General features: G+C 35.6%; 1 protein-coding gene across 1 annotated transcript in view; it reads right to left on the bottom strand.

Moving 5' to 3' along the window:
* KIF5C (kinesin family member 5C) overlaps window positions 1-22096 on the bottom strand; it is an 88925-nt gene that overhangs the window by 31604 nt on the left and 35225 nt on the right. The window contains exons 5-12 of the mRNA XM_081934186.1: window positions 21381-21429; window positions 18720-18775; window positions 15052-15139; window positions 12913-13037; window positions 11819-11923; window positions 10786-10934; window positions 6765-6913; window positions 2960-3135 (exon numbers count right to left, since the gene is read on the bottom strand). Of these exons, the coding sequence (XP_081790312.1) occupies window positions 2960-3135; window positions 6765-6913; window positions 10786-10934; window positions 11819-11923; window positions 12913-13037; window positions 15052-15139; window positions 18720-18775; window positions 21381-21429 (897 nt within the window). The remainder of the gene's footprint in view (window positions 1-2959; window positions 3136-6764; window positions 6914-10785; window positions 10935-11818; window positions 11924-12912; window positions 13038-15051; window positions 15140-18719; window positions 18776-21380; window positions 21430-22096) is intronic.

The raw sequence follows: 22096 nt of genomic DNA, 5'->3' as shown, positions 1-22096 counted from the left end.
CTTCAAACTGTACACCTTCAATATGAAGGTGTAAATGTGTCGTGTTTCTTTGCTGCAAGATCAAAATGCTCCTACCTTAAAGAATTATAGTCACAGCCTACAAAGACCACTGCAAAACTACAGAATGTTCCAGAATGCATCAGAATGAATAACAACTTGGTTTGGCCATATAATACTGCTACTTTGAGTAACTGGTTGGTTTATGGGCATTGAATGAACAGCTGAGGACCTGGATATTTACGAGACTAGTTATTTCCAATAGTTTCTGTCCGTCCAATCAGGAAGAGAAGATCTTTCATTTTATAACCTGTCTTGTATAAGAGTGGTCCTGAAATTTTTGGCACCAGGGACCAGTTTCGTGGAAGAGAATTTTCCATGGACCCAGGTAGGAGGAGCATGCAACCTAGAAACCTGTATATGCAGTTTCTCTCACCTGCTGCTCACCTCCAGCTGTGAGGCCTGGCTTTTAACAGGCCATGGACTGGTAATGGTCAATGGCATGGGTATTGTTGACCCATGAAGTATAAGGTTCTTGGAGGCAGGCCTCCTCGCTAGCTGCTTCCCTCCCCCAGAGCACCTAGACTCTGACTTCCTTTGGTCTTATTGGGATACAGGAAGGACATAAAAACCTGAGTATTTTTGGCAGGTTTTTAATGGGAGATGAATTGAGAGAGTTTATTCTTGTGTGAGAATAGATTATCATGTAAGTTATAATGCCTCTGCATAATAATATCTCTTAAGCATAGCAGCACCTTGCATTTATGTTCTTGTTTTAATCTTAACTGTGGTAGGATTGTAATATGCTCAATGTTGGTTGGTTATTAGAGCAGCATTGATTGATTATATGCTATCAAGTCATTTTCAACTCCTACCCTTCACTTAGCTAGATTTTCCCCATGTAGAACAGTATACAAAGCCTCATAAAATAAATATTGGCAACTTGTGAAAGCAAAATGCCTAGATGTCCCTACAATACTTGTACCTAAATCTGAAAGCAGATTTTATATGCATAGACAGTTTAATAAATAATCATCCCCCTGGCATATCCTCTTAATAAAGCCACTGTGTATATTTCTAAATACATGTATGATTTCATTAACATACTTAGGCATGTATTGGACAAGAGTCCCTATATAGAGATTATTATTTTTGATCACAAGACATTAGTTTTATTTATTTGTCTTCAAATAACTGTGACTGACTTTGTAAGATTTGAGGGTGCCCAATTTGAAGTCCTCAAATATTTTGGTTGTGGTATCCAAACATCTTGCAAACTTTGTGATTTTTAATGCAGAATATGAAAATTCTTCTACATATAGATTAACCCATATTTAATTAAAGCCAACTGCATTTACATAGCCAATACCAGCCAGCAGTATCCTTTGCTGGGTCCCCAAAATGTAAGTACCATGTTTCCCTGAAAATAAGACAGGGTCTTATTTTCTTTTGACCCCCAAAATAAGCACCTGGCCTTATTTTGGGGGAGATCTTATTATTTGTGAGGTGCAGGAGGCGGTGAGCATGGTCACTTCATGGCTGCTGCTATGTTGCAATATTTTCAGGGAGGACTTATTTTCAGAGGAGGGCTTATTTTAGCTCATGTGCTCAAAAGCCCAATTGGGCTTATTATCTGGGGAGGTCTTATTTTCAGGGAAACAGGGTAGGTTTGGATGGATGAACATTAGGAGATTTCAGGATTGTAGTCTAAGTGACAAGTTGATAAAGTTCCAAGAGAAAGCAAAGACAAATCATATCCCCATTATTGCTAAGATTCAGACAAGTACATAAAGTTAGCAGGGATTTAGCTTGACTTGAAGAACACATTACTTTACATTGCTATCTAAATTAAATTATATATAGCTTTTGTTCTTACTCTCCTACTACTTTCACCTGACCCTGTCTAATCTTTGTTACACATCCACTTTTGCAAGCCTTACTGTAATCCTAAAAGAGGCTGTGTATCACTGTTTTCAAAAATCCACATGAAATCAGTTGTTTTACCTTCTCTATGTCACAGCTAATATTGAAATTAAGTAATTATTTTTATTAAGTGAAATTAAAGAACTGCCATAAGACATTTTAAAATATCTGCTATCAAGACTATTAGGAGGATTCAGAATGAGTTATCTCCTTATCAGTTTCTCATATTTAACTTAATATAACATTTTCTGATTTCTTTACATCTTAATCATACTGAAAGGCAAGAAAAGATGGAATATTCATATTATTATGAGCCGAGTAATGCTCATCTTAACCCCTGCATTTTGCCATCAAAAACAGGAATCTTAAAGTTTTTGAATTGCCACCAGGTAATGAATGTCTCTTCATTTTTAAATCTTATTTTTAAAAAGGATTTTATTGCAACATGTAGACATTTGTCATGAAAGTCAGTCACCTAAATATAATTGTGCTGATTCAGTGTATATGCAGGAACTTCCATGATGAAATATTCTCACAAGGAAATAAGAAAGAAAAACATTGTAAATAGAGGAAACTGGAAAGCTGAACTGGAACTCTTTGATAGGCAATTAATATTCTACAGACTTCTGATATGAGATATGATTTAGTTACACATTCTAGATGTAATTTTATTACATTAGAAAAAAACCCAAAAAACTCACATCTATAACCTACATAAGTTGCTGGAGTTCTACATATATTGCTGCAACCTCGTACAAGCTGTGTAGCTTTTAGGGTTATCTATCACTTTCTTTGTCTTTCAGTAAGAAGTTATTGGATCATTTGACTAATTACTTGGGATTAAAAAGAAACAATTTTAATTCATCAGTTTTGGCAGAACTGAATAGAAAGCTTGTGAGTATGAAAATCCTGGTAGTGTTTTATATATAATATTATAGCATATACTACGTTTTGTAGAGTTCAAAGCACATACCGGTGCTTATGAATAAAGATTAATAATGTATGACAACAAACAATTGAAAGGAAATTATGAATGAACCTTATCATCCAACTGTCTGTAGAGACTAGTAACCTCTTCTTCATATTTCCGCTTCTCCTCGGATGAGATGCTGGCAACAACTGGGACAATGTTATCAATGATAGGCGTATTGTCACATGGCTCCAAGTTCTTTTGGTCTTTTGCACTGATCTGCTCTTCCTCTGGTACCGCCTCTCCTGAAAACACATCAGATTCCAATAAAGCAAGCCTCAATCTTTACCTTTACTCAGTGATGGGATTCATCTGGTGTAACAACTGGTTCAATGAGCACACGCTTTGCACACATACCAAGCACACACAGTGCGTTTGAAAACAGCTCTAAAATGTATTACCTTCTACTGCAGCCCCGGTGAGTAAAACGGCTGAGGCGCAGCAATCCGCTCTGCCGCACCTATCAGCTGGGCTTCAAACAAAGGAAATATAGGACAGACCAAGCACAGGAGCGGGTGGTTGGGGCCAATGGATTGCTGAAACTATCAGTTTGCCCGAACTGGTCCGAACCAGCTGAATCCCACCCCTGTCTTTACTTCACCACTCCTGTTGGTACTTATAGATAATTTTTAAGGAATTTAATTTTGCCATCAGCACAGTCAGATAGCTGGAACTATAAATAAATACATCTGGATTATTCAGACATCATTCGTTCCAATACAGCATGTTTCTAAACAGAAGACTTTCCCTCTCTCCCTCTCTCTCCCTCTCTCCCCCCCCCCTCTCTCTCTCTTTCTCTCTTTTTTTTTGCTAGCTCTGATCATTATTACTTTGACTTTTTGGATTGGATTCAGAGATATGATGCAGCCTCTTGCCTGAGTTAGGAATGATTTTTTAAGCTGTCATTTCTCTCTGCAGAGACAAAATCGCTTCTAATATTCTGAACAGCTACCAAATTGTTCAGCAATTGGGTGGCATTAATTACAAGAAAGGGCTAGCTTGCCTCTCAATGGCGAGCTCTTGCAAGGACTTTCCGCATGCCAAATGATCTCTTCCATTGGCATCTCCATGGAAACAAGATCCTCTGGATCAACTTTTTTTTACTTGCAATCCATGGTAAATGTGTAAACATTTCTTGCTAGGACTTCATACAGTGTGCAATCCACTGATTTATCCGAGATATTTATAGTGAGATATCCAACTACGCAAAACTATTACAATTCTGCAGATGCTATAAGATAAACTGAGAACTCATGACACACAAAATAATAGAGTAGAGTAGAGTAGAGTAGAACAGAACAGAATAACAGAGTTGGAGCGGACCTCGGAGGTGTTGTAGCCCAACTCTGTTACTCTGTTCTGTTCTGTTGTTCTGTTCTGTTCTATTCTATTGTGTCATGAGTTCTCAGTTTATCTTATGAATATTCTTAATGTGGATTCTTTAAATGATTGGCCAGCATGGGCTAGAAAGGAGTAAGACTCCAGTGGTGACAATAGATTTAGAGATAGTTATTGGGAGTCAGCTGCAAGAGGAAAAAATACTTAGAAAAGGAAAGACAATGTCTGTATTATCCTGGGTCTTCCTCCTCTCCTTTATTAAAGATAAAAATGACATTTAGAAGGTAACCTTTTAATATTCCAAATTACTTGTTTACTATATTCAAGTTCATATGTATATATATATATATATATATATATATATATATATATATATATATATATATATATATATATATATATATATATATATATATATATATATATATATATATATATATTAGTTTTTGATATTATTGAATATCAAACACACAAACAATTTCAGAAGCAAGATTACAAATGGAAAAAAGTATAGGATAATCAGTATGAAAAGAAAGAATTTGGCAGCAGTCCATCATTTTGTTTCTAAAAGCCAATTTCAAAGACTAGTCATAAATCACAGACACACTATAACTAAGCTTGAATAGTCATCTACAATAATGACTAAAATGGACTTAACTAGGCTACATGTGAAGTACATGTTTATATGTTCATTTGGCACTAAACCCTATTCAATATGGAGTCCATATGGGGAAGGTTGCACTATAAACACCATTAACTCCATGAATAGCTCTAGAAACATAGTGTAGATGATCTTTAAGTGTATTCCAGTATATATGGAAAATGTCAATTAATAGTTGAATATGAGCTCATCGTTATTATTCAGTATTTTTAAAATCCTGCCACGTTTTTGGTTCTAAATGTTAACAGAAATCTTATGATGGTTCCAGCACTTAATAAAGCCTGACATACCTGAGTCTTACTGTGGGAAATTAAATTTTAGATCTCATGAGAAATTGAAACTTTGGAATTATTCTTATTTAAAAATAGCAGAAAAGGGAGCAGTAGAAATTAGGGGCTGAAAAGAAAACGATTACTCTTAACCAGAGAATATTAAAGATGTCTTTAAAACTTCTATTAAAAAAAAGAATATAATTTATCCCAAACTCGCTGAATTGCAATTTATTTATTGTAAACTTTGAATGCCCCCTTTATTATTCTTTTATAAAAACTGAAGGCAGTGAACGTACCTAATTCTTTGAGTGATGATTCAATCTCACCCAGCAAGATATCATGACTAAGGTGGGACCAAAACTTCTTGCTTTCTAGCCTGGTGCCTTAATCATAGTCATGTATCTGTATGTGTATACTTTAAAGTAACAACATTCACCATATTCCTTAAATATTTAATATTTAATTTATATTTAAAATACCATATTCTTTGATTCTGGTATTTTAAAAAGCCATTCAAATTCCAGAAACTTAAATACAAGGGTAACATTTTTATTAAGTGTGAACTATTCAATAATATCAAAAATTCGAGAGGGGGATATGCATATAAATTTGACTAGTACACAAGTAATTTAGAATACTAAATCAGAATATCCTCCAAATGTTATCTTTATCTTTAACAAAGGAAAGGAGGAGAACCCAGGAAACTACAGGCATGGCAGCTTTACATCTATCCTGAGCAAAGTCCTTGAACAGATCATTAAACAGCATGCTTGTGAGTACTCAGGTAACCATGCTACAATTAACGGACGCCAACAGCACTTTTTCCCAAACCAACCATGCTAAACTGACTTTCTCATCTTCTTTGACACAGTGAATACCTTAGCTGATCAGTTTGTATTTTCTTTCTGGGTTTTGCATTCTATCTCTCTAAAGTAACACAAATTAAGCATTTCTTGCAATATAGCTAAATTCTGTGCTACCTTCTATTCCACACCTGGCATGTTATCAAGAGCAAACCAATAGCCAATGAAGGATGATGGAATAGCAAGTATTTAAGACTGTGGGAGTACTTTAGGGAAGGAAACGTTCTACAGCATTTATCTTATGAGCTACAGCTTTTTAAATCATGAAACTGTGTTTCCTGAAGATATATTTATAACTTGTATTCTTCTTATCTATCAGATGTTACCTTCTTGGTTATATTATGGTTTACAAACACAGAAACAGAAATCAGATTTTACTATCATGCAATGCATTTAATATGGAGAATGCCTTCATCTAAATGTTGTGTCCTACACTATTTTTGTTTTTAAGTTCATGACAAATTAAAATATAACTCCTGCCTTACTCTTCTAATTTATTAACCAGGTCTTTTCTATGTCTCTTGTTTAATCCAAGCCTGCACTGAAACCATCACACAAGAAGGGGATTGTGCAGATCCGATGTTTGTTCTACCTTTTATGCTTAATGAAGAAAATAGCACCACAACAGAACTGCCTAGGAATGAGCTCTATTGATATATTTCTAGAGATACAAAGAGAAAACTTTATCATTGCAAATATTTGGCTTACTTTTCAACAAAGGCTCTCAATAGTGAACTCACCATTCCGCCACCTATTCAGTTCCATCTCCAGATGCTGGATAACATTTTTTAATGTTTTGTTTTTCTCCTTCTCTTTTTCATATTTCTTTTTCCATTCCTCAGCAGTCAACTCAAGATTCACAGAAACTGTATTCTTAATCGTTTTCGCTCTGTCCAAAAAAACAAACTGAACAGCTAATGCACTCTGTTTAATAAGTGAATATTCAGATACAAAACCATTGTTGCAAATACAGTACAGATTTCTCCTCAGGTTCAGGAATGTGTACATTGGTTTCACATTTTATCATTTGTTTTATATAGTTTATCAATTTTATCTCCTAGTGCAGAGTTCCCCAACCTTTCTGGGTTGGAAGCCTGGAGGCAAGGGCAGGCGACTTTACCTGCGCACACGGAAATGGGCTGCACCCATGGCGCCCACAGCAATGCTACCACCTGCGGCGACACTAGCACAAGTGGGGGTTGTGCACCCATGCACACACACTCACACATTGGTCAGCCACTCACGTGGCCCAGTGGCCAAGAGGCTATGGCTCAAAAGTGGGCTGAGCCCACAGGTTGGGACCTCTGTCCTAGTGCTTAATGCTCTGATCACCCTATAGGACTACTAGAGGTGTTGAAATAAAGCAATTGCCTATCAGCCTTCATGTCTCCTTCCTTCACCTCTCCTTCCTCCAATGAACAAGGCTCACTTCTGTTGGCTGAAATATTAAAGTTGCTATAAGGGAGGCTTATATGTGCTTGCCTGACAGTGATGTGAGATCTAATTTGACAGGTTTCCAGACTGTTGATGTGTTATTTCTTCCCCCAAAGTGCTGCCAAGAGGGAAGCTTAGCTTAGCACTGAACAGGTAGGGCACAATAAAAGAAACAACAGGTAGGAAGAGATGGCTAGGTGATAATAAGAGGAAATTGGGGGAGGAAATGTGAAACTGATCGAACGCACCTGGCCTGTCCCTCATCATCAGAACTTCTATACAGTACATTGGGATTAGAGTATTTTATGAATTACAGATTAGGCTCAAGCTAATGTATACTATTAATTCCATACCTGCATGACAAACATATCTCTCTCCCTCCCTCCCTCCCTCCCTCCCTCCCTCCCTCTCTCTCTCTCTCTCACACACACACACACACAAGTTTTTGCAATCAAATAAAATTTAAGAGGAAAACATACATATCGTTCTTGATTTATGATTGGTTACTTGTCAACTGAAGTTACAACAGTCCGTGAAAAGCTACTTATGACTCAGATTCCTCTGTTGGAGGGGGAGGAGACAGTCACATGACTGCATTTTGGGTGTTCGGCAACCAGCCCACATTTATGGTCATTTTCAGCTCCCTGCAGTCAGGTGATTTAGTATGGTTTTGTTGGAAAATCCACATTTACGACTGATTTCCAACAAAAACAAATGACCCATAGCAAACAATGATTTTGCTTAACAGCTGTGGTATTCACTTAACAACTAATGCACCCAACCACCACCACAAAAATGGTCATAAAATTGAGTCTGGTCACATAGTCACCCATTTTACAACCATCATGACCTATGACTGTAATTAGCAGGCTCAATTATGCTCATAAGTTGAGGACTATCTGTATGCATTCAGACATTTAAAAAACAGAGACTGAAAAAGCATTTATCAGGGATGGTATAATAAATCCTACAATGTGTAGGGAGTTGGGCTTGATGACCTCTTAGGTACCTTCCACTCTATGATTCTATGACAAACAAACACAAATTGCAAAACGAGCAAATCAGAGAATGTGAAAGAGCAAAGGCTGGTAATCTCTCCGGTTCTCAAATGAAGTTTATATTAAAATATTCAAATTCCAAAGATATCCTGAAATAAAAACTAAATATATCCGTTCTTCACAGATCAAATAAAAAAAATCCAGCTGAAGTGCAGAATTGAATAGCTGCTAAGACGCTAAAAACAGAAGGCAAGTTTAAATCATTTGAGAATCGGCAGTATCTATGAATGGGAAATTTGCTTATTTTCTTTTTGGTAATTTTTGGCTCATTTTTCTTCAAAGTCCTCCACTTCTTACATTAGTATCTTCTTTATTTCTTTATGTGAATAAACAAGTCAGTCTTCTGCACCAAGGAGTGACACATTTTAAAAAGTGGCTCAAGAGGCCTGACAATTAGCAATAGAAATAGCACTTAGAGTTATATACTACTGCATAGTGCTTTTACAGCCCTCTCTAAGCAGTTTACAGAGTCAGCCTATTGCCCCCAACAATCTGGGTCCTCATTTTACCCACCTCGGAAGGATGGAAGGCTGAGTCAACCTTGAGCCTGGTGAGATTTTAACCACCAAATTGCAGGCAGCCGGCAGACAGCAGAAGTAGCCTGCAGTACTGCATTCTAACCACTGCACCACCGCGGCTCATTAGTTTATAGATTATATGTTAGCTCTCCACTACCAAAACAATGGACTAAAATGGTTTAACCGGAACTTGAAATGCCATTGATTGCTCACTTTATTACATCTGCAGACATATTAACTTTATAACCGTGTGTGTGTGTGCACACGTCAGGAATTAGGAAACATCTATTTTGTTTTCTCAATTTCTTATTTTTCCAGCTTTAAACATTTCCACTTCTGTTTCATATTAAATCTTACACATACTATCATATTCGTAATATACATATTTCCCCCCCAAATGCATATTTTGCAACAATTTCAATGGACTTAATGTATTTTATGTTTTTAACCATAAATAGAATTGTGATTGGCATTTTTCTCTATTATGCTAATCATGATGCATTTTATTGGAGAACTATATTTCATTTCATTTGTTGCATTTATAATCTGTTACATGTGAGGCCTTTACTCTCTGCTCCACCAAAGCCATTGAAAAAACCTCACTAAATTCTAACAGTGGTTTGATGCTGGCTGGAAGATTAGAAGTCTGTATGTTTTTACAGGTTTTAGAAAATGTTAGTGACACTCCCTACCTAATTTATGGCAGAAATAGCTATTCACATCAACATAATTGCTAGAAAATCAATACAATCCCATCAGCCCCTGAACCAGTAAAGCGTTGATGCATAAAATTAAATCACAATGAAAATTCTTTTGCTGCGTGCACAATTTTATTCTTGACTACTTTCTCAAAATTATTAGAATATCATTGCTGCTTGTTAGTGGAAATTTTCAGGTCCATCAATATTTTTATATTCAGCTTTAATTGGTTAACGTAATTTCTGCTGTGAAATCTTGCTGCAACCCTCTTTCATATTTCTCAGCACATTTTATTAAATAACACAGCACATTAAATGGCAATTAAGCTTTTACATTATTGTCTTTATCAAAAGAGAGTATCTGCCTGTCTGCCTGTCGATCTTTCTCTCTGTGTTTGTATAGATACTAATTTGACTTTTTTTTCTTAAAGCCTAAATCACAATTTCTTTGTATTTGTATTCACACAACATATGGCGCCTCTCTACTGAAGTTTATACTTAAAATACCATATTTTTCGGAGTATAAGACGCACCTTTTTCCCTCAAACAAGAGGCTGAAAATCTGGGTGCATCTTATACACTGAATACAGCATATTTTCCCTCCTTAAATCCCACCCCCTTTACTCAAATAGCTGTGCAGAGCTTGTAGGCGGCTTTCAGAGAGCTCCTGGGGACTGGGGACGGCAGAAATGAGCAAAAAAACCAGCCCGTTTTTGCTCAATTTTGCTCCCCCCAGCCCCCAGGACCACTCTATAAGCTTCCTAATGCCTTTTTTTTTGACAAAAAGGGCATTTTTTTGCTCATTTTTGCCCTCCCCCTCCAGGAGCACTCTACAAGCCTCCTAAAGGCTATTCATGCCCTTTTTCTGAAAAAAAAAACCCGGGCCCTTTTTTAATTTGCGTCTTCAAAACCAAGGTGCGTCTTATACTCCGATGCGTCTTATACTCGGAAAAATACGGTAATCTGTTTAAGTTACTTTGATTTTAATCTGTTTCAGTAACAAAGTAAAGATGAGTAATTAAAAGGCAAGATAAGACATTTATGTTTGCTCACCTTTGTCCAAACATTAGAGTAGACTTGCTTTCTGCTTCATTGAAAATGGATGGGGAACAACATATGACAATGGTCGTTCTACAGTTACCACCTAACGAATCTTGGAGAATTCGGGTCATTTTGCTATCTCGATATGGGACGTGAGTTTTCTAATTAAGAAAGATAAGAAATTGAAATACATGCACTCACACACAAGCATTCAAAGGCTGTTGTGAAAATTTGTTGTAATTTGGATTTCTTTTTTTAAAAACTTTATTAGTTCATCACAATATAAAATACAAATAAAATGAAAATAATAGGAAATTAGGGGAAGAAAGGAGGAAAAGAAGGAAGTATAGGGTAGAAGTGGGAAAAGGGGAAAAAGTCATTGACCTCTGACTCCTTTTAACACAGTAGAAGATAACATTACAGCCTCAACCTTTTTGCTTTTACATAATATATGCTAGCCATACTATCATTTGGATTTCTGTACATAAATGCCTTCCAAAATATATATTATGTATCTTGATATACATGTGGGAAAAAGATGCAATATATTTTCAGGGTATTTTTAATTGCTACAAATCAAAAATTTAAAAACACATAACATATTTAATTTATTTAAATACAGTATAATATAAATTAATAAATGTTATTTTCCTTCAATATTTTGTTTAAGGAAAAAAAGGGCCTTTCGTGTTTTCTGCTTTTTCTCCCCATGCTTTCATCTCTCTTCAGCTGCATCTTCTGCTTGTTCAAATGTTTTATTTGTACAGCCTGATGGGTGTCTACATACACCACAATCCATGCATAAACAATTCCACAGAAGCCATTTACTTAGGCTAGCTATCCTAATGGCATCAACTATAACAATGTGATATGTAATTGGCATGTGAGAAGTTAATATTTATTCATGAATTTATTTATCAATGGGATCTAACACACTTTCATCACAGACAATGCTGGGCTGGTTGCTTTTGGATACAATGCTGGTTATTGGTTATAAGTAAGTAAGTAAGTAAGTAAGTAAGTAAGTAAGTAAGTAAGTACTTACAGTTCCTTCCGCCAATGCCGAAATCACATTACCCAGTGCAGACAAAGACTTGTTAATGTTTTTAGCTTCATCAAGAACAGATCCCTCAGCTCCAGTTTTGCTGACCTATCAGAAAAAAAACATGTTATTGTAAATGAACTGAGTTCATACTCTCTAAGGACAGATTAAAAACAATGATGAGATTATATTTAGAAGAAACACATAATGCGGTCTGTCAAATCAGAAAAATCTACAATACTTTCAGTTCATCCAAAACCGCATTAAGTAAACGGCATTTCACTCACATTTCATGAATTTCACTTACATTTCCAATATCCATCAAAGCAGCTTAGAAAGCCAAATCTATCTGACTTTAGCTAAAAAATGGCAGGCATTCTCAGATCATTCTCATGTTTTTACAGATTATTATACAATTAAACCTCAATTTTCCAGACTTCCATTCAGCAAATTTTGCTTCAGGCATTATTCCCAATTGTGTCCATTGTTTCTGGAGTAGTTTGGACAACTAATGTAATATATGTTATTTGCATCAATTTACATCATTACTATAAATATGTAATTGTTTTCATCTAATGTAAATCTATTGCACCAATTTACATTATTTGCAAATAACATGAATAGAGCAAATGAAGTAAAATGTAAATTATGTTGAACTCAGTTAAACTGAAGTTTCACTGGGTACAATAGTACCCAATAATAACTTTAAAGCCACGATTTAAGGATATGTTTCAGTTATAGTGACAGAAAAGACTTTACAAAATAAATAATTTTCAGCAATAGCTAAAGTTTGGGCTGTCACCTTTTTATTAGATATTACTTCATTTATTTAAAACAAGAGGTAAGATATTTAGGAATGGCTTATCTCCTATCTCAACACACGAAACATTGTTTTGAATTGGCACATATTATATCCAATATATTATTTACTTGTTGGGGCAATCATGTAGCTCCTTCCTGAGGGAGATGAGAGGTTTATAAATAGGAAATATAGCCTTTATATGTTTTGAGTGTGATTTATTACTTTAAGTCAAGAATTCCAAAAGGTCCTACCTTGTAATCAAGAATTTTATGTGTAGCAGTAACAGGGCCATTACCTTTTCACTCCCAGCAAGATCTACCAGATAAAGCTTCCCGCTGAGTTTTTTTTCAGTTTCCACATTCTCTTGTTTGATATTAATTAGGAAGATACTGTGACTTCTAGAACTGTGTTCATTCATGTCTAGGAAGATAAAATGCAATAAGCTAATCGTGCTCTTTAAGGGTTTTTTTTCATCTATGTCTTCTAAATTCCATTAAACCATCATCCTCATTTGATTTCCTTGTTTTTATCAGTGAAGACTAAACTTGGTCCTTACCTGTGACTGCAGTTCTTCAGAATTCGTTTACGAGTTCGCATGGGTGCCAATCCATATGTAACCTTCTGAGAACTTACTGAATTATCTGCCAGGAGCTCTGCTACCCAAACATCCAGCACAATCAACCCCACACTCACACAGCAAAATTATTCCCACCTATGTTGACAGGACCAGCACAGAATGTAGTATCCAGTTGGCACATAACAACGTCCACAGTAAGATTTGTAGATGGCCACATTAATGAAACTGAGAAGAAGACATTGAATAAAAGCTATGTAACCCTGTGGATGGAACCCCGGCCCCTTCAACTCCGAATAGGAGGAGGATACTGAAGTGGGGTTCTGAGAGCATTTGCATTTCAGTATTTGCAGCAGAGACAATGGAATCAAAGTTCGGGGGGGGGGAACTATACAGCCCAACAGCTGTGGAGAAAAGAGGGAGAATTGCTGCGGTGTCCCAGGATGGGGGACAGCATCCCTGCTGCCAAAAGAGGGGTGAAGATCCTAATCAAAAGTGACCGTGTTTCTAATCCAGGTGCAGTTTTGGGATTCATCATCCATGGCTAAAGAGGTGGACCCCAGAAGCCTCTTGCCACATCTGCAGAGGGCGCCCCCAGAAGGAAATCAGCAGAATTTTATGCCTTTGAACAGACATTTTTTGCCTTTGCAGAGCCAAGTTGGGTGTGGCCTGCGTGTGACACATCCAGCCTCTGGACCGCCAATTTGACAGGCCTGATCTAGAGCATAAGGCTAGAATTGTATTAGGCTGGTCTATCTCTTTTTATATTGAGTGTGTGCAACCCAATCTTCCTTTGTTACCTTTCATGATGTTGAATTATTTTGAATGAATCCTGCAGTAGACTGGTTGATTCAGCATGGCTAATGTATCAACTCCCTATGTTTTATTGTTCCCCTTTCTTTAATTAGCCAGAGCCAGGAAAGGATGCAGATTTCCCCTTCAATCCTGTTCTGGTTCCTCAAGAGATCTGGTGTGGAAATGAAGAACTGGTTTATAACAGAGGCCTGATGGCATTGAGGGAATCTAATTTTCCACTCAATGTTCACCTCCACACACAGGTTATATCTGAATCAAAGTAGCTACAGGGAGGTCTGATTCAACGTCAGTCATTCAGTCATGTACAACCTTCGGCCACTCTATGGATCACATTTTCTATGCCCCTTTAGGTCCACTATGTTAATTCCATAGTAGCCAGCCAATGGGTACTAGGGAGGCCCCTTCAAACCTGGCATACCTTATTATACAGTTATACCTTTTGGGTCTTCTATTTACATGCTTGTTAAAAACTTCAAAAAAAATCTAGAATGTTTTATCATCATTCTAAATTATAAAACATTATAATGATTTATAATCAAGTGCACTTATACAGTTGCATCCACTAATCATCGCATGAAATACTTTTGCCAATACAACTGTGGAATATTGCTTACTTAACTGTTCAGAAAATAATGGCCATACATTTTTAAATATTTGACCTTGAAAACATTTACTCGGGTTTAATGCTCCTGGTTGCTCAGTAATAAAGGCTACATCCCATTAAAAGTTTATTTCAAAAGAAATTGCTGATCTCTATTTAAAACAAGGATCTTCAGAGCATTTGTTCAGTATGTATTTTAAAATCCAAAGACCAAAAATCCTTAAGCCTCAAAATGTCAGTCACCATTTAAAAAAAAAATCAAGTCACATATCTAAGAATCTGATTAACTGCTATATAACAGAGATAACTTGAAGACACTAATGAATTTGATGAGCAAAACGTATATTTTCTTGACTATTGTAAAATTATTGTAATTTCAGTACAACAGTAATTGAAATTTCGTTTTCAGAATGTAATTGCAGACTTAATGTATGAATGCTTACTGGTAACAGCTACATGACGGTTTGTTTTCCCTTCATCAATGACATCCATAACTTCTTCAGGACTAGATACAAATCTCTCTGTGCAGCCCTAAAAACGTAAAATTCAACATTTCTTTTAGGCAAAACGTTGACTGGAAACAAACCTAAACCAGTAACTATAGCTTCTCAAAAACCAGAGACAAAACTCAATTTATAAGCCTACAGTATATTAACAGAACACAAAACTTCAGATAATAAACAAGAAGCAGCTGCAGAACTATATAAGATGACCTGATTCTGCATCCAAGGATTCTTTTGTAGACCCATCTTACAGCATATTTTAGGCTCTCACCATTCAAGAGAATAAATACCATTTCATCATGAAATTGGGAAACTATATTTTATATTCCATTTATACGTAGACTGTGCATCTCTAGCTTGCTTTGGTATTTATGCATGGTTCTAACATATGTTGAAGCTTATACTAATAATAAAAATGCCTATAATTTGCATTCCATTTTCCTGCATGAGTATATGCGCCAGCCAGCTGATCGTGCTGCACGCATACCCACCAAAAACCCACAAGACTAGCTGGCCGTCACAAATGTGCATGACAAAAACCGGAAGTTCATTTTTGGGGGGGTGCATGTGCCCTGGGCAGCTCCTCTTCCAGGTTGCGGCCCAGACGAGCGGGCACATGCATACTCCCTTTTTGGCACTTGGTGCTGAAAAGGTTCACCATCACTGCTATAGACTTATATTGCAACATAGGATTGATAAATGTATGACCCCTTTTACTGAATTGATTGAAGGCTGATTACCCTTTCTGCCCATGAAGATTGCCAGATAATAAGCATAATAAAAAATGTAAGGATAAAGAACATATTTATACAAAACATGGTAGGTTAAAAAGCATGATAGTTATGATAGAAAGAAAGATGATATAGATTCACAAAATGCATTAGATAATTATACTGTGTGTATTTGTCTGTGTGAGTGTGTGTTTGTTTGTTTGTTTATTGTTGCAACAACACATAGTTTGGGTTTTTTCATTTTTAAGTAATTGTTATGTATATTTTTGATAATACGTGTATCTCTGTGTTTTGTTCCTCTTTTTTACTTTATAAATGTTATTTATATTTTAAATAATATAGGTAATCCTTGATTTACACTGATAGTTTGGATGGGGGCTAGGGATAGTGCAAAAGAAGGCTTGAGAGGAATGGTGCAGGTTAGGAAGGGTGCATGAGGATGCCAAAGAGGTGTGGCAAGGATTAGGAAAGGTGTGTGTGTGTGTGTTTGTGTGGGTGTGGGTGTGGGTGTGTGAAAGGCTTATATGGTGCAAACCTTCTTCACGTCTCAAGAAATGTTGCTAAATAAGACACTACGTGTTTTGGAGTATGATTTTACCTATCAAACTCTGTCTCAGGAGTATAGATGGAGATGTTTTGGTATTAAAATACTTTATGACTTGTGAGACAAGTTGATATTTCAGATTATCTGCTCTTCATTATCTGTCAAATATGAGACATGAGCAAACTGGCAAACATGAATTAGATAAAGAATAAAAGGACCTACTGCAGCTTTCCAAAGCGGGCAGTTCAGATTCTTCTTATTTATTGGCAACTCAAATAGTCCTGCTAAGCACTTTACTTTGCAAATCTCATTATACGACGAATGAATTATTCTTGAATGCTATGCCAGGCTAAATTAATTTAATAATCTTTTGAGACAATTTTATTATTTTAACTTCTAATAGAATTGTTTTAATTAAAAAATACTTTTTGCTTTAGAAAATGCTGTAAGATAAAACATGGGGCACTATGGATCCTGAAAAATTAATCTCAAAGGACATTTGGCAATATGCTGAAAAAAGAAAGAAAGAAAGAAAGAAAGAAAGAAAGAAAGAAAGAAAGAAAGAAAGAAAGAAAGAAAGAATAAGTATATCTAGTAACTCTTTAATAATTTTGATGAAATAATTAAAGCAACTTGATTTGCTTCAACGAAGAAGTCAACAAGTTGAGCTCGGCTGAAAGGCTTATAGCTTGGGTGGCTTTAGAATCAGAAGGTGACTGGCATGAAAGCAGCTTTTCCACACTGGTGGCTTTTCACAACCACTGACCTACTAGTGAGTTATTGCGACAGCCCAGCAATGTGAGAGGAGTTTTTCTGCACTGCTGGTCTCTTTTATCAACTGGTCAACAAAGGAGAGAATGCAGAAGCACAAAAGGGCAAGTCATATCACATCACTGTCTTCTTTCAACTGCTTGCTAACACTTGGAGATAGTTCAACGCAGTAGTGAAATTCAAATTTTTTTACTACGGGTTCTGTGGCGTGGCTTGGTAGGCGTGGCATGGCTTGGTGGGCGTGGCAGGGAAATGATACTGCAAAATCTCCATTCCCGCCTTACTCTGAGGCATTTGCCGGTTCTCCAAACTACTCAAAATTTCCACTACCGGTTCTCCAGAACCTGTCAGAACCTGCTGGAACCTGGTTCAATGCGGAGATACTCTGGGGTTTGGGATTGGCCACCTTCAGTGTGTGCAGTAGGATAATCTCCACCAGAGGTGACTAACCTAGGAATCCTCTTGGTAGAAGGATTAAAAAACACTTTCCTCAGCCTTTTTCCAAACACCTGCAGGAGAATGCTGAGAGGTCTATGAAGCAGACTCATGGAGAAATATGACAAAGATGTTAGTAGAAATTCAATGAAGTGCATACAGAGGTTAAAAAAATCTTCTGCAGAAATTCAATAAAGTATGCACTGAAGAAATATGGCAAAGGAACCATGCTGATTCAGGAAGCAGTTTCAAGGAAGTACTTCATTTGACGATTTCATCAAAACAAAGACCCTTTGAAGCTACAATACTTGTTCATGGTCCATTACTACCTTAGACAAATAAGTATTTAAACAAAAGGAATAATGGAATCTAGGAAGGAGGATTGTAGTTTGCAAAATATTACAGGGCCGTAATATCTGTCCTTTCCTCCCATCCCAAGGTAGAAAATAACAATATTCATGCTGCTTTCAAAAATGGTCAGCAAGAAGATCAAAATAATCCTTGGAATGCTAAAATAAACTAAGTAATTCCAAGGATTCTATAGCCTAACAGCCCTTTCCCTTTAAATTAATTTAGCTAATAAGAACTTGAAAATCTAGCATGCTTTTGTGAGCTGTTAGGGGGCTAACAGAATTATTATTATTAATTAAAATACAGATTTTCCAGTTGATTAAAAAATATTCTTTTCCTTCATCTGGAATCATGACATATTGATGCAGTGTTAGAGACATTCAGAGAAACAGAAATATTCTACTAGTAAAAAAAATGTATACTTAACCTTTAAGAGATAGACATCCCTAAACTTAATTAGTATGCTTTTTTGTTTGCACTATTTTGTATAATACTGTGACTTCTGCTTTGGCAATTTTATCATGGAATTATTCATTTTATGGCTAGGGCTTCTATTATTCAGGATCTTTTCATCTATTCGACCTTGAGCGTATTTTACAATTTGTTCTCAATGACTACCTTGAGTTCTTAGAGTTAAGTCACCTTGATTGTATTTGCAGAAAGACAACATACATATTTTAAAAAGAAAGTAAATGTGATCGCAAATGAATTCAAGAAGCATTTAAATTAAATAATTAAAATTGGTTTTTTTCCATTATAGGTAGAAGTGCTTTTACCTTGACGTATGGGACTCTGTTCTTGTCTTCATGTACTGCAAGATTCGTTTTTGAAACTGTAAGAAACATAAAGGACCATCAATTAATGATATATTTAAATTGGAAGACTGGCAAGAAAGTCTGAATGAATTATAATTCAAACAGATATTTTGAATTATATCTGTTTGATTTTATGTTTTTATGTTCCACTTAAAAAAAAATCAGTGAGAGTTTTCATCTAGGATTTGCATATTTCAAACCAAATGGGCTTTACCCTATTAGTAGGTTTAGGTACAAAATGACAACTGGAATGATTTCATAAGTAATGTTATGCATATTCTCAATAAAGAATATGGAAAGACTCAGGAACATGAAATACAAATAAATTAAGGTACATGTAAAATGTCCACAGGTTTCTTTTAATATGACCCATATAGAATTGCATATCACATATAAGGCAAAAACAAGGTATGGACCAGTTCCACTAGTGGTTGGAATACTATAGATAGGGTTACAGGAATTTGCTAGGAAGAAAACAAATTTCTTCAACAATGCCATTTCATTCCTTTTAAATGGCTGCTACAACTCTTGGGTGATAATTATATAAAGCTATAAAATGCTTTTTAAAGTAATCCATTTAAAGCAAAACAATTATGGAGATCACTATCAATAATAAAGTAGAAATATATAGAAAAGAAAAGTTTAAAGATCCTAGTTTCCCCTGCAAAAAAACTGCAAAACTGGAATCAAGCTGTACCTTTCTGATAAAGTACCCCAAAACTGATTATTGGTTAAATAGAAATAGTTATTGTTAAACAGAAATATGACACATGCTAAGGATTTCATTAAGGTTGGTAACTTTGTCCACATATTCTCTATCTTACAAAAAGTTGGCCAAAGTGAAACAATGTGGCATAGGTCAATATCTATTGGAGGACAAATAGCGCATATGGAAGATTACAATTTGGAGGAGTCTTCTAATAAGGGACTTCATTATCAAGCTTGATCATTGATCATCTCCCTCCATTGGAACAGATAATTCCCCTGATATTAGGACTATGTGGTGCATTGTAAAATACTCAATCTGTTAAAATGTGTGGAAGGAAGGAAGTAAATATATGCACAAATGCTTGTTAAAAGAAGCCTCTGTTAAAAATGCATTGAAGGAAATGAATCACAAATATAAAATTGTACAATTAAGAGAAAGTGAAAGGACATAATAGCTTTGTATAAAACCTATCTGATCTTTTGATGCGGATTTGATAAAACATGAAAGCAGAGATATAAGTGTAATTATGAATGAAAAGGCTAAAAGGATATAAAATATGTGATAGATAGAACATAAGAATTGTTGACATCCACTGTGGATACCAGTAGAAATCCATGGACTAAGATATTTCCCCATCACCAAAGTGTTTAGTCAGATGGGTGTCCCAATCATATGTGATATTTGCTTTTTTAATTATTTGTTATATTTTTATTTGTTCTCATGGATCCAAATGATTTCTAAAAGTCCCTTGGGACTTTTACTCTTTCACACCTTTCTGGCAGGCAACGGGGTGCTAAACACTATTTTTCTGTGTCTAGGCTGTCTCCTGTAAAACCATAATTTTGTTTTGTTTTATTATATTCTATGGAAGCTGCTAAGATTCATAAATTACAATGAGATGTAAATTTAAAAAATAGGTAGAGTAAATAAATGCATGTAATACTCCAGGAAATTATAATGAAATCTGAATGTGTAGGAAAACACTACTACACTCTGAATAAAAATAGGAAAAATTTATTCTGCTAGATGACATGAATGGATGGATGGATGAGAAAGAGATAAGACAGCACATTCTTAGACCATTTAGAGATTGGAATTATTGGTGACTAAAAATGGCTTATCTCTTTCAAATACATGATTCAAACACAAGTTTATGTATGTATATGAAGGATAAAAACATGACAGGTAGACAGACAGACTTTAGATAGACAGACAGATATCATTTTGTTGATTATCATGAACAATTGAGATAATTAGTGAAATTACAAGTTGATCAGAAATTCTGACTTGAGACAGACTATTTTTGGTGGCACTGTGAGGGATTTTAGGGAAAGTGGATGGGGGGGGAAATAGAGTGACAGCAGGGACAGAAAGGGTTTAGAAAAAGAGGGAATATTGAAACTGCTTCAAGTAGAATAGAATTAATTACATTACAGAATATTGCAAAAGCCTATGGAATTATGCTAAAGAGAAGTATGAAAAGGATGACGGAGAATGCCAGAATGACAAGCACTATGGATGAGAAAAATATCCTTGAGAATGACTCCTGAAAAAGAACTAAAAAGACATAGAAGTGAACACCTGAACACTTGCATTTGACAAGGGAAAGAATGTTATTTCTCCTTAACTTTAAATTTTCTTTTTCAGTAATAGATTCTGATGGTCCCAATGAAGGGCACAAGCATCTAAGACACCCCATTTTCTGGATTCTGACATACCATTTTAAGAAGGGTCTCTAGACTTCATTGATTAAAATAATCCTTAAAATGTTCAGTATGGGAGAAATGGCATTTTTTTGTGAGTGTACAAGGGTTAAGGTTTAATACAGGGGTAAGAACTGATTTTAGAAAACAAAACAAAATAAGACAACTTAATGGATGCATTAAAAATAATAATACAATCCTGCTACTTACCATCCAATAAGTCCCTTATTTTGTCCAAGTAAATCTCAAAATAGGAAACCTAATTATGAAAGCATACAATATTACACATACATGTGAAAAAGAAAAACTATAAAATACAGTAGACTCTTAAAGTTCTTTGAAAACATACGAGACATGTTTACTCAGCAATTTCACCCAAATTAAGAGAAAACATTGAGGAAATATTTGTACTGATTGTTTCTGAGATTCTCTGTCATCCAGGTCATAGTTGTTCCAAAGATGCTTCTCCAAGAGGCAACTGGACTTTCTTGTTCTTCTTTGAAGCTGAAGCAGCTTCTTGGATGAGAAGCAAAACGTCTTCAAAGAAAAACCAGAAAGTCCAGTTGCCTCTTGAAAAAGCACCTTTGGAATGTTCTTGGCATTAGGATATGCCATCTCCATAGAACAAAATGTTTCTTTAATGGGCTAGAATAAAAGAGGCATCATCTTATGTCCTGTTTTCCATCTCTTTTCTTCTGCTGTTATGGACATTAAAAGATTAAGGCTGTAACAACTACTGTAAAAGCTAATTATGCTGATAAACATAATCAAAGCTACAATGCTGTTTCCAGTAGCTCTGGAAAGTTTGGTGTCCTTTGGACATAGCTTGATATAATTATAATTAGTATGAAATCTCTGCTTTTGCCTGCCTATTTACCTACTTTTTCCAGTATAATCATCAAGCCAAAATAAATGGTGAATATGCT

This window comes from Natrix helvetica, assembly GCF_964273705.1.
Source record: "Natrix helvetica genome assembly, chromosome: 1".
NCBI classification, from domain to species: domain Eukaryota; kingdom Metazoa; phylum Chordata; class Lepidosauria; order Squamata; family Natricidae; genus Natrix; species Natrix helvetica.
The sequence above is the reverse complement of the archived record's forward strand: the minus strand, read 5'-3'. Positions and strand labels throughout refer to the sequence as shown.